This window comes from Alosa alosa, chromosome 8 (assembly GCF_017589495.1).
Source record: "Alosa alosa isolate M-15738 ecotype Scorff River chromosome 8, AALO_Geno_1.1, whole genome shotgun sequence".
In the NCBI taxonomy this organism is placed as follows: Eukaryota; Metazoa; Chordata; class Actinopteri; order Clupeiformes; family Clupeidae; genus Alosa; species Alosa alosa.
In genome coordinates this window covers 21,768,259-21,785,088 of record NC_063196.1, presented here as the reverse complement: position 1 = coordinate 21,785,088, position 16,830 = coordinate 21,768,259, and the positions used below count along the sequence as shown (strand labels likewise).

At 42.5% G+C, this 16,830-nt stretch overlaps 1 protein-coding gene across 1 annotated transcript in view; it reads left to right on the top strand.

Annotated features, from left to right (window-relative positions):
• Positions 1-16,629, top strand: part of kif26bb (kinesin family member 26Bb) — a 23,070-nt gene extending 6,441 nt beyond the window's left edge. Inside the window, exons 5-15 of the mRNA XM_048249842.1 lie at positions 1,257-1,440; positions 5,248-5,433; positions 6,783-6,876; positions 7,991-8,253; positions 9,202-9,367; positions 10,188-10,332; positions 10,577-10,736; positions 10,918-14,176; positions 14,546-14,715; positions 15,466-15,616; positions 16,109-16,629. Of these exons, the coding sequence (XP_048105799.1) occupies positions 1,257-1,440; positions 5,248-5,433; positions 6,783-6,876; positions 7,991-8,253; positions 9,202-9,367; positions 10,188-10,332; positions 10,577-10,736; positions 10,918-14,176; positions 14,546-14,715; positions 15,466-15,616; positions 16,109-16,308 (4,978 nt within the window). The 3' untranslated portion in view covers positions 16,309-16,629. The remainder of the gene's footprint in view (positions 1-1,256; positions 1,441-5,247; positions 5,434-6,782; positions 6,877-7,990; positions 8,254-9,201; positions 9,368-10,187; positions 10,333-10,576; positions 10,737-10,917; positions 14,177-14,545; positions 14,716-15,465; positions 15,617-16,108) is intronic.
• Positions 16,630-16,830: the final 201 nt, after the last annotated feature.

Here is a 16,830-nt window from a genome sequence, read left to right as displayed (position 1 = left end):
TTAACTTCCCTTGGATGAAGTTAGATTGGTTTGTTGCCATTCACTTGGAAAAAGGCAGCAGCTGTGTGGAATGTGTATGGCAAGGCAAGGACAAATATAGGACATGAATTCTAGATTTGGACGTCACCTAGACAGTTGGGAGAGAGCTGTGACTGCTGGGACCTGCCAAGTTTTGAATGAAGTCATTAAAAGCTGAAAATTCAAATGCCACCCGTATGGTTTGCCATCGTCTGAGGAGAAGCGTCAGCGTGTGTCTTATTTCCAGACACTTAATTAGCCTGAGTGGTGTCCCTTGTTAGCTGTGTTCACACCTTACCAGCCTCGCAGGCAAGTGGTGCAAGTCTCCGAAGTGACACGTGAAATTGAGCGGGGGCTTACATGGCACTGCCATTGACTTCTTCTGTCAGAGAATGAAAGTCAGGAACAAAGAAAAGCAAAGGTCTTACTTGTATGTCTTTCTTTACACAGGGAGAGAATGTCATGTCATTGGCTGTGCATGATGGCTTTTTAATCAGCTTTGAGAGAGACAGAAACAGCAAGAATTTGGCTTTGTTGTTGATACACTGTTGATCTCACTGCTCGAAGCAAGACATTCCATGTTGAACCTAGAAAAAGGATCTCATAGTGGGCTAATCTGTGGTTGTTAATGGCCCTGTCTGTACAGACATCTGTAAAGCCAGTGTGGTTTCATAGCGAGCTTTGCCATTACTTGATCACTTTTATTCAGTCATTGTGGAGGGGCAAATCACACTAAAAGCACTCTTCCTCCTACTTCATCGTTGCAATTCCCACAGTTCCGAAGATCAATCAATTAGTACCAGAGTGAGTTGTCTCTTAGCCAATAATGGCTAAAATTATATTCTTTTCCTCTCTGTTGAGATCAATTCTGTTATAACATGCTTTGGGAGAGTGCTTTTAGTGCAATTGTGGAACCTATGGTGTTGTAGTGGAAGTGAATAGTAAGCTAATTTCTGTGGCACCGAACTGCAGAGAACTGGTGCCTTTCAGAACAGCCTATGGGAGTGAGATGATGACTCGTGGCCAGTGATTCAACAATAACAAATGCTGTTTAATTTTTCAACATATAATCCGTCTCAGCTGACGGCTGATCATGAGCGGTGCACTTAAGCCTTAATCCAGGCATTGCTTATGCATCACTGCATTTACGCATCATAGGGATGCCTGACTCACTCATTATTTTCACTCTCTCATTCACACTCTCCCTTCTTCTTTTTGTCTCACTCTGTCGTTCACAGGGCGGTGCAGAAGCTCAACCTCTCCTCGCGGAGGAAGAAGCCATGCTCCGCCCTACCCTCCGACGTAGACGCCCCATCTCGCGTCACCGACTTCTGCAGCCTCCTACTGCGGTCCCCTCCCCTGGTCCCGCGCCATCTGCTCCAGGCCTCCACCCCAAGGAAACCCACACCAGGCACTGGCAAGGTAGGCAGACAGAACCCCCACCTTGGTATGCCATCACTGCTTAAAGTCAGACCTGGTGGTAGTGGTGACTTGCAGAAATGCTAAATGTATTGAACCTTCAATGGGTCAAGTCACTGAGGCCCTGAAGTGACCCATAAAGAGATGACCGTTGGCGTCCCACGGCTTTGAACTTTTACATTAGCAGTGCTTGAGTAGAAAATGTATCGACCCGCAGCCCGCACTTTGAGGTTTCCTCACTTTCATTTTCAACGCAGCCTGTGAACACACCCACACCCACTTCCATTCAATTTGTTGAGAGATTTTCATTTAAATACAGTAGACGCTCGCCGACACAAAGCCAGCATGTGATACGTCATTAAAGTCTCAATGTCTTCAGTGCCTCTTCTTTCTCTTGAGAAGCGGGGGGAGGAAAATCAATTAGCTTTAATTGAGGCGTTCCCTTCGTTCTCTGAGGCGCACGCATTAACAGGGATCATCTTGGGTTTCACCTAACAGCTTTCCCGGTCGCACCTGATCGGGGGGGGGAAGGCCAGTCGGTGCACTCATCTGTGAGTAGTGTCTCGGCGCAAATGGATTCTTAAATAATTCAGCTCCCATACAATATGATTTGACAGACAGGCACTGGGTTATGTGATAACTGTGGATGTTGCGGCAACTGCTTGCGAGCTTCTGAAGCTGTCACCTCTGACTGTGGTGATGTGCTGCTAAAGTCATCAGCATTCTAGCAGAGTTCCACCTGTGTGGGGTAATGGCTTACTATCAATCTCCAGTTGGAGCTGGAGAATGGAGCATTACCTCATACTCCCAACTCCATGCTATTGGCTGAGAACATTTGACTTTGTTTTCCACACTGTGTATGGTATGCGTGTGTGGTCTGCTTTGCAAACATATTAACATATTTAATTTGTTGTTGCGTTTCGCTGAAATTATGTAATGTTATCGAAACATTTTATGCGCCATTCTGGGTAGAGATCAAGGTTCTGTCTATGAACAGTGTTGAAGCTGAATAGGGTTGTCATAGAGGGCTAGCAACACAAAGAGTCTCACTTAGCTCTAAGATTGATGTGGGACATTGTGGTGTTTTTCTGACCTTGATGACCTCAATTCCACACCATTGTACACAACCCACTTGGTGTTCCTCAAGAAGAACATGAACATTTTAATGACAAGTAATTGTACTTAATCACTTAGCCATAATAATGGCAGTAAATGGTGGAGCATAATTGAATTTTCACACCAGTAGATACTGTTGATGAAAACCTACTGTTTAAATTGATGGGTAGAAACTGTGAAATGGTCAGTGCATTGTTGTGTGTCCAGTCCATATTTTCAATTTTGTTTTCATTGTTTGATCGTCAAATGTACTCTTGCAGTTAAGATCATGCTCTTCTGAAATGTTCGGTCTGGCTTTTGCCAATTCCAGCCATAACAATTAATAATTTAATGATAGTAATTTAATTATTTAGCAACATTTTCCCATGTTGGGTTAGCAGCCCACTGCACTGTCAGAGCAGTCTGGTATGATGTGTTGTTTTTCTTGTTTGCCATTGTGTTTAGCTCTGCGTGTCTGCATGTTATGGTTATTGATTATAGTTATTGTACTTAGTAGACGCTTTTGTCCGAACCAATTACAATAGTTAAAATGAACTGCAAACAATTTTAAAAAGTTGGTATGCCTACATTAAGCAAAGTAGTAATAATAACAATAATAGTAATGACAATAACAAATATCAATTCAATATTAAAACATATCAAATCAATAATGAAAATAATCAAAAAGACATAAATATACAAACCATAACTCTAGGAATTAATTCATTAAGTGTAAGCTGAACAGATTTGTCTTTAGATCTCTCTTGAAAACTCACCACTCACAACCAACGAGGAACCACTGAGGAAAATACCTCTGAGCATTAATGGCTGGTTGACGAAGCAGACGCTAATCAGAGGACCGCAGTAGGCGAGGGGATGTAGAGCTGGATCATGGAATTCAAGTAGCAGGGAGCAGATCCAGTAAGTGTCCTATAGGCCGAAGTGAGGGATTTGAATTGAATTCTGGCTGCTATAGGAAGCCAATGGAGAGTAACTAGGAGAGGAGTTACATGTGTCCTCTTTGGCTGATTAAAGACCAGGCGTGCTGCAGCATTCTGAATCAACTGTAATGGTCTCACTACACAGGCAGGCAGGCAGGTCAGCTAATAATGAATGGCAATAGTCCAGCTTGGAAATAACCATTGCCTGTAGAAGAAGTTGGGTGGCATCTTTTGTCAGATAAGGTCTGATCTTCCTAATGTTGTAAAGGATAAACTGACATGATTTTGCGATTGAGGCTACATGGTTGATATAATCATTTTCATTGGCTTGCATGGCACTGTAATTGCTACAATTCCAATGATAATGGCCACATTATAACTAAAATCATTGGAGTCTCTTGAAAAGCTGGTGGTCCAACATATGGAGCATGTTGGTCACAATGAACCACAAAAGACAATCAATGTCTGCTAATAGAAAGCAGAACCATAATATGTAGAACCCTTCATGAGAGGGTTCCAAGTAGAACCTGCGAGGATTCCTTTGTTAAAGATGAAGAGAAAATCAATGGCGAACCATTAAACTCTTGATAGCATTATAGAGACAAATGATCACACAGAACAGAACAACAGAAAGAAATACAAATATACCATATACAAGCAAAAGCATCCAAACAGACATTTTAATGACAAATGTCTTTGAGCCAGGTTGCAATGTTGCTGCCATGTGGCTTGACTGACACAAGCTACTGTTAACTACAGTACAGGCAGGTTTTGATTCCAGTGATAGGTGTAAGTACAGGCAAATCAAAGCGTCAACACGTCACATTATCTTCTTATGTCTGATTCCATCTTCCCTGGAGCCTGAGCTATCAGAGGCTTTTCCCTGTAAAGATATGTCACTGCCTCATAAGGCTTTCTTGTAATCTCCCTGGTGTGAAAGTGGTGCCTGTCACATGACTCTGACATTTAGCATAGCTGGGATTAGATTTTTCCCTTAGAATATTTCCATGCCTGATGATTGCAATCCGCATTTAACTGCCTACACTAAACCCCCATACTACTAAACCATATGACATACATAGTATTTGAGTGCATCATATAGTAGTCACAATAGTGACAGATTCTGACTGATCAAATGCACTGCATCAGTGTAAGTTTTTGTTACAGCTGTTGTTCTTGTCTAAGTAATAAGGATTTTATTTTGTATTTTCATGTTCAGTAGCACTTATGTTTATAAAATACACAATAAAATGAAGAGTGACGTAAATAATCTTAATTTGGTTACAGTAAATAGAAATTAAGTGCAGAGTGAAGAGCATGAGATTTGAAGGTCTTAGTGGGAGTGTGTCTAATGGAAATAGAGAACATCAGCAAAATCCCAGAGATTAAAAGATTTAAGATTTTTGATTGAGCACTATTTGATGAACAAATGTAACTTTTGCCAGATAGATGTCACATTATTTTTGAAAAGCTTGATGAGACCTGTGTGAGACTGCTGATTTAAATATTTGATTTTGCTTATCTGTAACAAATACTGTGGATGCTTGTAAAAAAAAGGATATGCAAATTACATTTTCACTCCAAATAATCACAACAGTGGGACATAGTTCAAATAAATGCGTTTTTTTGTAATTGTCTGAAGTTTATCAGAGCATTTTAACTTTAACATTTTCATCAAACTATATTGCGAGGGTACCTTTTAAATGATCTGCAGATCTGGTGCTGTGTACATGTGTTCTCATAATTGTCATAATAATTATGTTTGTTTCCAAAGGGACAAGTGAAGGTCATGTTAAGGGTAAGCCCAGTGGTGGACTCCTGCCTCAAACTAGACGGTCGCAGAAAACAGGTCACAATACTGGACCCAATTACCCATAATCCTCAGCAGCAGACCACAGCCTCCAAGGTCACTCCGAGGTCATTCACCTTTGACGCCGTCTTCACTCCAGAGTCAATGCAGGTCAGCGAGGTTTTGTTATATCTGTCTGCTGACCAGAACTAATGCAGAACCCGGCCATGACATTCATATATACCCATCACGGATGCAAGCCCATGTTTGGCATCAACCATTCTCTCTTGATACAGACTCTAATTCTGAAATGGAATTTCATTAGTGTCAATGTAGCAGATTTGTCAAGATGGCATAATGGATTTTACCATTTGTGATTTTGAAGAGTGATTTATCACTTTTGAATGCGTGCCGCCCATCGAGTTGATCCAAAGAAAAGAAATCTGTTGGTGCTAAAATATTTAATATATCAATGTGACAGTTATTCTACAATCCCTATTAATTTAACTTATTAATGGATAAATCAAGTGCCTTGAAGTAGGGCAGCCTATAATTACAGTCAAATCTGCCATCGCACAAACAAAATGTGCCATTTAGATAGAGGATTTTCCTCTCAACCTTTGCCTACCTTAAGAAATCTGAGTCTGAGCAGTTGAGCACCTGATTGACATATTGTATTTATCAGTCTCTGCCACAACATGAAACTTAATTTACAAAAACATTTAGTGCTAGAAAGAAAAAAAGGCTTGTCCAAGAGACTCTTAAAATTCAATTAAGATTAGAGATCTGTCTGGAGATCTAGGCCAGAGATTTTAGACTGGCGGTCATACGCAATTGGCAGAATTGGCTTTGTGCATTGAAATTCTGACCAAGTGCTCTAGCTGGATAGAGGAGTGTTCCATAGCTTTTCACTTGTCAATGTTTTATATGGTATGTGACTCACGACATTTGATTTAGAGGGCACCAAACAAACAGCTAGCATTCATATTCAGTGCATGCTTTTATCAAATGTGCTTTTACTGTAGGTTCCGTTTATGCATACATACCAATACTTCAGCTTCCCTTGAAAATGGAACTTAAGACCTTGATGCCATCATGAAATGTCCTTGAGTAATTTTGTTAGTGCAGGACATACATACAAATACATCTCTCAAAAAGGTTTTTCATAGCTTTGAACAGTTTAAAGTCCTAACTCTTCAAAAATGTTTTTGAAGAGTGAAGGATTCTATAGAGTTCTGTACTCTGATGCCATGTGTGATGTCTGTTGTCAGTGTTCATAACTATGCGTCCATACTGTACATGTCCTTGCTGTTTATACAAAATCAACAGGTTCAATAAATATTCAGTTGCATGGCTTGTGTGTGATAAAGGTACACCATCAAAGAATATATCTTCCCCACATGAATGTTTAGTTTTTTTTATAAAAATGTCTGTCTGCAGACTCATTTAGCATTGAACTGTCAGTAAAATCAATATACGTTGAGGTCCATGTTAAGTATGACGTCTGGCATGCTCTTCAGGGAGAGGTGTGTGAAAGTGCTCTTCCAGGGCCCCTCCAGGCTGTCATGAATGGAGCCGACGGATGCATCATCGGGTTTGGACGAGCCGGGACGGGTGAGTGAGGGACAGCTCTCTCTCTCTCTCTGTTTCTTTCTCTCTCTCTCTTTCTCTCTCTCTATCTATCTATCTATCTATCTATCTATCTATCTATCTATCTATCTATCTATATACCTATTTACAGTATCCATCTGTCTCCAAGGAGACCCCATTTCTCTACACTGAGAGTAGTTGTGTACCAGTCTCATCTAATATAAAACAGGGAGATTCCTCTAACTGTCCCCATTTTCCGTGACATGAGTGTTTAAGTGTGTTTGAGTGCCCCTCACCCCATTACGAGCCTCAGCGCTCAACGTCTGCCATGGGCCGGCATATAAATAAACAGCGGATTGATCAATTATGCATTGGCTGTTGTTCGTAAGGGGTTCCACTCTTATCGGGTTTATTTAGTCCAAATGCACCTGAGACCCGAACGCTGAGCGGTCCTAGGGCCTGATGGCCCGGGTGTAAATGGATGTGCGTGGAATTCAGGTCTCAGGAGTGGCTGTGACACCATAGGTCACCACGGAATCCGCGCAACATACAGGCTGTTAATAGATGCTTTTGCTAAAATAATGAAACCATGATGGCAATTTCTCCTACGAGCTCCTTTGCCTCTCTCCCTGTATTACATCATTGGCCATTAGCCTGATTGAATTAGGTGCCCTCAGCATAGGGTCTTGGTCCTGTGCCAAAAGGCATAAATCTATTTAAATAGAGGGGCTATGAGTATGAGTAATGGCAAAGTGCTGCACTTTTCATGGGAGAGAAAATGCCGGTGCGTTTCGATAGGAATGGGAATATGGGATGTTTGCAAGTCTCGTGGTTGTGGTTAAAAACAGAGACCTTTCTTTATATGTCTCCAAGGAAGGGTATTCATCCATTATGGTTCCTCACGTGTCCAAGGGAGAGGAACGACTTAGAAGTTGTAGTTTCACAAATCAATATTTCACAATATTTTCAGCAAGCAAGCGGCCAGAACCAAAACAAAAACTGGAGGAGACCTCCGTCTGGTTTAGTGAGTGCAACTTGCTTTGGGATGGGCACCCAAGCATGGGTTTTCCAAATCCAGTGATCCAGTGAAATGGGAAATGGTTTTTTTTCTTTTCCCCCTCTGCTCTGCGTTTGGCAGGAAAGTCCTACACGATGACGGGGAAAGACGACTCGATCCTGAGCCTAGGGGTCATCCCCTGTGCCATCTCCTGGCTGTTTAGGCTCGTTAGCAAGAGGAGGGAGAAGACCGGGGCAGAGATCTCTGTGTCCATCACGGCCACTGAGGTCTATGGGAGAAATGAAGTCCTCAGGGACTTGCTATACACTGAGGACATGAGTAATTTTGGCAATGGCCAGAAACCAGGCATTTGCCTTTGTGAGGATCCAGTCAGTGGAATACAGGTATGGAGAAAAATATCCAGGATATCAAAGAATATTAAGTGTCTTTGCTGATATGCATCGTCATCATGTATTTTGTTTCTCTTCTTTTTTGTATCCATGTCAATGTACTTTGCTACAGCTAAAATATCAAACTTCTAAACAAAGAGATGATTAATGTTTGTTGAATATATAACAACTCTTTCAAGGCTCACCAAAAGATTTATTTACGTTGCTTAATTTAGCAAAGAGTACTAAGGCATTACTCAAATGAACTGTGCACTAAGTAAGGCATTCATTATATCAGCATATAAGCTCCCCCCAGCAGGCAATGATCGCATTTGCATTCATGGTTATTTTGCAAATGCTTTCATCTGAAGCATCAAGGAGCACATTGAAAGCGTTTATTTTAATTCTTGGTAATTAAATACACAATCTTGGTGGTTGGTTGTATCAGTTAAACTAAGGGCTACATACTTAAATGCATATGTGATCAATCTAAATGGATTAAAACTGTAAAGTAATTAACATTTTTATGAGCAAATAGTAAAGATAATATTTGGAGGGTTTTACAAATGAGAGACAATTTTAGAATTATCACTTATGTAAGGGATAATGTATGCTACCGTTTCGTGTCTTCCGCTGACAAAATAAATAGTTCGCCACACAGATAGAACTTGACAGTTTCAGGTGTTGCGTGGCAACGTCTTAACTAGCTTTCCCTTTCAATGAAATTCCATTGCAATAAGCGAACGGAATTCTTGCGGAGGGATATGAAAGACGTTAATCAACCCGTTGCCAGCGGTGATTATATACTTTGCCGGTGATTTATATAGATTTAACATAGGCCCGAACGTTGGGAAGGCCCATTCATGTGAATGGAACTTTCTGCAGCACTCTGAAGAGCCCTGTAATAAATTATATTACTACTACTCACGATAATTACCATATTTCTAAATCATATTCATACAGCTTATGAACCAAAGTGTTGTCAGTGCACCCACCGCGGAGAGAGCTGCCTCCCTATTGGACATTGCCCTCTCCTCTCGCAGCGGGAACAGGCCTGGAGTCAGCTCTCACATGTTCTTCACCCTGCATGTCCATCAGCAGCACACGCAGGGCCCCACCAAAGACGTCGGTGAGTGTTGCGCGTCCCCTCCAGCATCTTACAGTGTGGAATCCCAGCAGATTCTCTGGGAAGTCTCTAAATGAGACGCCTGCAAGGTTCTCAGGGAACCCACTGGTGAAGGGATGTTTTCGTATTCTTTTGATCGTTCCTTGAGTATGGATGGTTTGGCAGTATTAGAGCATCATTATCTGCCCTGGCCAAGATGCTTTTGTCAGAGCGGTTTGATTGTTTGAAGGCTTCTCAATGAACCTTGGAGTACCTGATAATTCAGCGTACTTGGATTTCTCTTACCCTCTGTTGCTCCTTGCACATCATGTGGAATTTCTTGAGATGCATTTTCTGCAGCTGTAGGCACATTTCTTGTTTATTTTGCAACCCCTCAGAATTTCCTATTACTGATTCAGTTCGATTCCCTGTATGTGGGTTATTACCTTAGGTTACTTCCTGTCTAGATTAGGAGGTTACTTTGGCTATGTTAAAAAAAAGAAAACTGACCTTAATATTTTCCAACAGTAACCAGGGGCTGTCTGTGGTATCAATTTGACCCATTCCCTTAAAACCACATGTCCTGAAGTTGAATTTGATTCACACAAAATTATCATCTGTCAGTTTGTTTTGGTAACCTTAATACCTCAATGACAAAAACACAACCAAATGTCTAACCTCACCAAGCATATCAAAGCTTTGATGTGCACCCCCAAGCAATAACAAAATGGCTATACCAAAATGTGACGTTGTTTTTCAGCTGCCTGTTTTTCCACACATTGCTACTTTTTTCTTCTCTCATATTATATTCCTCATTCCCGCCTTTCCCTTCTCCGTGTTTCAGTGTGCGGAGGCCAGAGCAGGCTGATCCTGATAGATCTGGGAAGTTGTGTGGAGGAGCACAGCAAGAGCATGGCCCAGCTCTCCTTCCCTGAGCTCAGCAGCGTCATGTTGACGCTCCTTAGAGGCGGCAAGCAAGTCCCAAACAGGCACGCTCCGTTTGCTCATTAAGTTAAATGTTTCAATCTCCTGTTTCCTGGTTAATTGTTTGTGTGTGTGTGTGTGTGTGTGTGTGTGTGTGTGTGTGTGTGTGTGTGGTGTGTGTGTGTGTGTGTGTGTGTGTGTGTGGTGTGTGTGTGTGTGTGTGTGTGTATGTGTGTATCTGAATGCAAGATTGATAGTGGATTCATAGTCAAGATGCATTCATAGTTCTAAAGTCTAATGTCTTTACAGGAATAGTAAGCTGACCATGCTCCTGCAGGAGTCTCTAGGGAATGTCAACTGTCAAACAACGGTCATTGCTCATGTTTCCGGATCTGCAGAAAGGCTTTCGGATACACTCTCTACCTTACAGATCATCGCTCGTATTCATAAGATGCAAAGAAAAGCCAAGGTATTGATCAATGGGTGATAATAATGTTTTGATGTTATAGCTACATATTCAGGTCAAATTAATAATATAGCAGAAAATAACATACTTGTATAATAAAAAAAATAATAATACTGATTTTTGGCAAAAATGAATACAAACTATATGCAAATTGATGAGGCTGTGAAACTACTCTTTCCAACAGAAATCAAGGTCCTCTTCACCAAGTGAGAGAAGTGTTCGTAAAGAGAAGAAATTGCTCCAGGAGACCAAGCTGAGAGCGTTCCACTCCACTGGCACTCTGGGCCCAGATGTGCCAGCACCAAAGCTTTTCCGGGATAAGGAGGATCGCTCTGGGAGTGACCTGTCCTGCGATACTGTCATTCATGTAGATTCTGATGGATGCAACACTGACATGAACAAAAAGCCCCAGGAGTCCATATCAATAATCCCATCTTTGCTTAAGAGCAAGACTGTAGAAATAGCGAACCCCTTGCAAGCTATGAAACAGCGCCCCCAGAGGACATTCCTGAAAGACTTTCGGCTCATTCACCGGTCACAAGAGGAGAAAGAAACAAAAATGTCAGCGACCCAGGAGGCAGAGATGGAATATTTCAAGTGCAGCACATTTGCAGAGCTGCAGGAGCGTCTGGGATGCATTGATGGAAGTGAGTTGATCAGCCAGGGCCAATCAACAGAGGCTGTGGGGAAAGTACAGCCTTTGCCAGAAGCCAAAAAAGAGGCAGAGAAGACAGACATAGCCAATCCTGTCCCCTCCATACAGGAGAATACAGAAGGAAATGGCTATAGAACAGCTTGTGAGACAAAAATAATTGACACTGGTCTCATAGATTCTTTTCAAAGTGATCCTACAGATCACAAGGAGATCCCCAGTGACAGACCACTGGCAGATAATCTGGGGAATCCCGCGGACAGCAGGAGCCAAACGAGTGCTTCAGATTCTGATCAGTGCTCTGCTGAGCTTGAGATGACAAAGTCGCAAGGACAGTCCTCAGACGAATCGTTACTGCACCCTGAATACAGGATCTCGCCTATTGGCAAAAGTTCCTCAAAGTCCTCCTCCTCTGGCTCGTCGTTGTCCTCCTCCTCCATGTCTGCTAGCACAGACTCTCCCATCACCCTGACTGACACTACTCCCCAGCTCTCTGCTGAGGGTCAGAGAGAGATGAGGGCCACCATAACGGTGACCGTCCAGCAACCCTTTGACCTGAACGGGCAAGACGAGTTGGTGTACACTGTGGTGGAGGAGGTCACCATCAGTGGCATGGCTGAGAAGGGCAGACCAACCAACGTCATCAGTTTCAGCGAGGGAAGCTCTCTCCAGGCCTTGACCACAGGTTCGCAGCCTGTCAGGATTATTAGCAGTGTTAGCGAGGATGCTAGCATGCTAGATTCCTCAGCCAAGAATGGGGCATTGGAGAGACAGCCCCTCTTGACATCACAGGAAAGATATGAACTCACATCTAACCAGGTCTCTTCCAACAAACCTGAGACACATGGTGTACATTCTGGTGCTAGTGTTGAGGGCCTTTACCAGCCCAGCTCTAGAGAACTGGAGAACCAGACAAAAACTCAATCCAGTATGGCCTGTGAGATGGCCCAACATGCCAGTAGTACTTTGATAAATTCAGGTGGTAAACCTAGTCTAGAGAAATTGCAATGTGGGTACACACCTTCTCAGGACCTTTGTAAGAAAAAACTAGAGGTTATCAAGGAAATGCCTTCACCAGCCAAAAGTATGGATAATCCCTGGAAAGCCTATAACCAAGATGCCATCTCCAATAACAATACACCAAAATCAAGTTTTCATCAAGGAATAGTCAGGAAAACAGATGCTATGTCAGACAACAGCTTTCAAAACTCAATCAAAAATGATGCCAAGAAATCTAAAGACCTTGATATTAACATATTCTCCAGCAGGGCTAATGGCTATCACAGTCCCACTCAAAATGAGGCCAAAAAATGCAAGGACAAGGATGTCAATGTGTTCTCCAGCAGGGTTAAACTTGATCAGAAAACATCTGGGGTGACCAGAGATCCCACCACAGAGTTCAGACCGGAGAAGAAAGCAACTGGCAAGAAAGCCAGTCAATTAAACAAACATCAGTCCTTTAAAGGTGAAGCCATCGTGTCACCGGCCTCAAGAAGAAGGCTGGTCGATGCTTATGACCTGACCAGGTCAGGGAGCCTCAACTCCAAACACCACAGAACAGCCAGCTTACCAAGAGCTTGGCATAGTCTGGACCAAGAGGATGGCTTTGAGGATGATTACCCAACAAGTCCAGCCAAAGACTATAAGGTGCTAGGAGAGGCAATGTCCACTCCATGCAGTCCTGGAGATACTTTGGAGAGAAGGCATGGTCGTGCCAAACAAGGAATATTCGTAAGAGCCAAAGAAAACTTTTCAACCGAGAGGAGGGATAGCCCAGATCAAAAGAGAAGAGCCAGCAGTCAATCCAGCCTGCCTAGGAGTCCAGTATTACAGCAAAAGTCATCATTTCATTATGCAGCTCCTGATGATTCCTGCAGAAGGAAACATATCAAGTCCCCAATTGAAGAAAGCAGTAAACTCTTCAGTGCAAAACTGGAGCAATTGAGCAGTAGGGCTCCTAATGGAAATGCACCACGGTCAGAATTCTCAGACTATTATTTTTCAGAACAGGACAGTTTTATGACATCCACTGAATCTGTGGAGTGCTTTGAAGGTGATTGTACTTTGCCTAGAGCTAGTAGAAGTGGCAAGAGATATCCAAAGTTCCTACCTATGGATGACCAAGATGCAGATTGTAGTATATTGGCATCTAGAAGTAATCTGTCCAAAGCCTCAGCAGTTAGCAAGCTAATGATGTCCAGTTCAAAGCCAAGCAGGAGCTCAGCATCCAGTGCCAAGACCATGAACCTCATCACCAAGTCTCTGAGGCAGTCGTTCAGGAGCTCAAGTTTATCACCAGATGGAACAAGCTCTGGTCATGGCTCCTGGTCAACCCAGTCACTGTCCCGAAGCCAAGGTTCTAGCTTTTCCTCCATTAAAATCATGAATGGCAGGATCACTGAGCTCCTTCGGGGAAATGGAGATCCCGTCTCTGGTGCAGACCAGGGAGGCTCTGAATACAAAGAGAAGGGAGCAGCAAAGAATGATGAGAGCCTCCCCTTGCCTTCACCTTACAGCAGGGTCACAGCTCCACGACTGCCCAGTCACTGCAGTGGCCATGCCAGCGACACTACAAGCATTCTAAGTGGCGAGCTGCCTCCAGCCATGGGCAAGACCTCTTTACTGTGCAACCGCAATAGTGTTGTGAGCAGCGGATATGAGAGCTTGATGAGGGACAGTTCGGCCACAGGAAGTAGCATGTCCATCAGGGAATCCACCAGTGACCACAGCTGCACTCACAGCTTGGCCAGGAGTGGCAGGAGTTCCAAGAGGAAGACCAACAGCGCACAAGGTTTGCGATTGCTGGCATTTTTACTCTGGAATTTTCAAGTATCTTTGTTTGACAAAATGTAATTTCAGTACAAAGTTAACTTATTATTGCCATTAACAGTGACCAATTTTTAAAGTGCTTTTTTTTCAAAGAAAACCTGAAAGGCAAGCACCTTTCTGGAAATTTTACTGGCATTTTTACTGTTAGCTCTGTCTGACAAGATGAAATGTCACTATAATGATACTATTATTGTTGCCATGAATGATCATTGACAAATCTTTAAAACACTTTTTCACAAAATCTGAAAGATCTCAAGAGGTAGTAAATTATGACTTGCTACGTATCAGTACTTACCAGTGTTTAATCTGAAATCCTTTGTTGTATCTCCAGGGACTAGTCAGAGACGACCGTCACAGGAAACCCTTCTGTCGTTGCGGAGATCAGCCAGTGGCCCCCGAGTACGCTGGGGTGACCGGGGTGCAGCTGACTCCTATGAGATTAAAGTCTATGAGATTGACAATGTTGATTGTTTGCAGAGAAGGGGGCTCTGTAGCAACCGAGTAAGTCCTGTGAAGCTTCTCAATTTATTGCCAGTCAGGGAGTTGTAATGGAGGTGGTTAAGGGTGGTAGTGCTGCTCAACGTTCAACGTTTCTCTGGAATGCTACTTGCCACATTATCATTTAATTGCATCCAATTCTGAGAATGTGTGACTGAACTGTGGATGACAGTTTGCTATGGAGCTAATGGTCTGGAAGAGCAGGAAGCCTAATCAGAATGTACCACATTAGACCACGTTTCTGGTCATGGATTAAGTCTTGTGAAAATGGAGTGTAGCATAGCTGGTATTCAAGACGCTTAATGCAAACAATTTAATTCAGTAAATTAAACTATGTACGTAATTAGGATGGTGATTGAAGAGATGAAGTCATTTTAGTCAACACTTGGTCAGCATTAAAGGAATATTATTAACACAGGCAATTATGTCAAATGTTTGGGCCAAAGAGAAAATATGCAAGTGCATGCAACACAAAACGATGAGTTTCACAACACTGACTTCAAACACCTAGGGTGTGTGTCAGTTTTGCTTCTGTAAGAGTGTAAGAGACTTTCTCTCTGGGTTATAAGTTCATGCAGTAACACCAGAATGACTGTAGGCTATACAAGACTGACAAGGGGCTGCTGAATTAAAAAAAAAACATAATCTGTCTGAAATTCAGAATGTTATCTCGAATGGACCAGTCACAATGTTGATTAGCAGTATGTTTCATATTAAATAAAAGGTAGACATCAGCTCTCTAATTTATCCTAGGGAGTGGCTTGCTTCAGTGCTAAGCTGAAGTTCCTAGAGCACCGTCAACAACGGATTGTGGAGTTGCGGTCGAAATACAACCATTTGAAGAGGGAGCTGGAGCAGGCAAAGCAGGACCTTATGCTGGACCCAGAGAAATGGAGTCAGGAGTGTAAGTGCTACATAGGAGCAGGTGTTCTCTACATCTGTTCAACCTGTTTTAATGCTCTTTATTGATAATCATCACTACCTAATTCAAAGTTGTCAATCGAAATCTTACCTCCCTGTCAGATTCCATTAATGATTGATTAACCTAAAGTTAGATTACATTAAATCTCTAATTCACACAATGGTGTTTATATTACTAACCATAACCCCCCACCCACACACACACATACCATTTCATCATCCCCCTCCCACATACCCCATTACCCCCCCCCACACACACACACACCAACCCCCACCCCCACCCCCATACACACACAATATACATTTTATTTTATTTATTTTTTGTTTATTTTTTTAGTTTTAGTTGAGCTGCCTCTTGAGCACAAGATTTTCATTACTTATAATTCCTTTTATGAGTACATAACAATAAACTACTTGAACTTGAACTTGAACTTGATGTATGTAATTAAATCTACCTTTGCCTTTGCTACTGCAGTTGATCTTTGGCAGACATTTGAAGTGGATTCCCTGGAACATCTTGAGGCCTTGGAGCTGGTCACAGCCAGACTGGAAAGCAGACTGAACCAGTGCAAGGCCCATACCATGATGGTGACATGTTTCGATGCCGCACCAAAGCGTCGACAGAAAAGAACAAAGAGACATCGGCCTTCGCCAGACCAAAAGGGATTCCTGTGACTCGCGTATGCTACACACTCATATTACCAGATGTCAATGACATCATAATCAAAGACACTTGGACACTTGATGGTCAAAGACACTTGGATCGCTCATTTTTGGTGCTAATCCAATCAAACTGGATACTAGTACCTTTGAGGCCAATTGAGACTGTATAAAAGTGTTTTTTTCATCCTTCAAGGACAATCTGTTTCTCTCCACATGACTCACACTGTAAGGCTTTAAAGCAACACCAAAGAACTTTCCCTCTGTCGCACGCACGCTATTTGTTTATCCAGCACCGGCTTTGCAAATAACAATGTCCACAGACCAGGTAGAATATGTTGCATGATTTATGAAAGTATGATGTATTGCGACATCAAACGCAAGTCAAATTTGTAGTTTCTTATGTCTCATTCCATCGAACTACAGATCCGCTACCCGATCTGGCAAACTTACATAGTGCGGTTATAGCCAATAGAGGGCTGCGAAGCGAATGCAGAGGTGCCGTTCACCCTGTTACAAGTTGATGAACCACTGAAA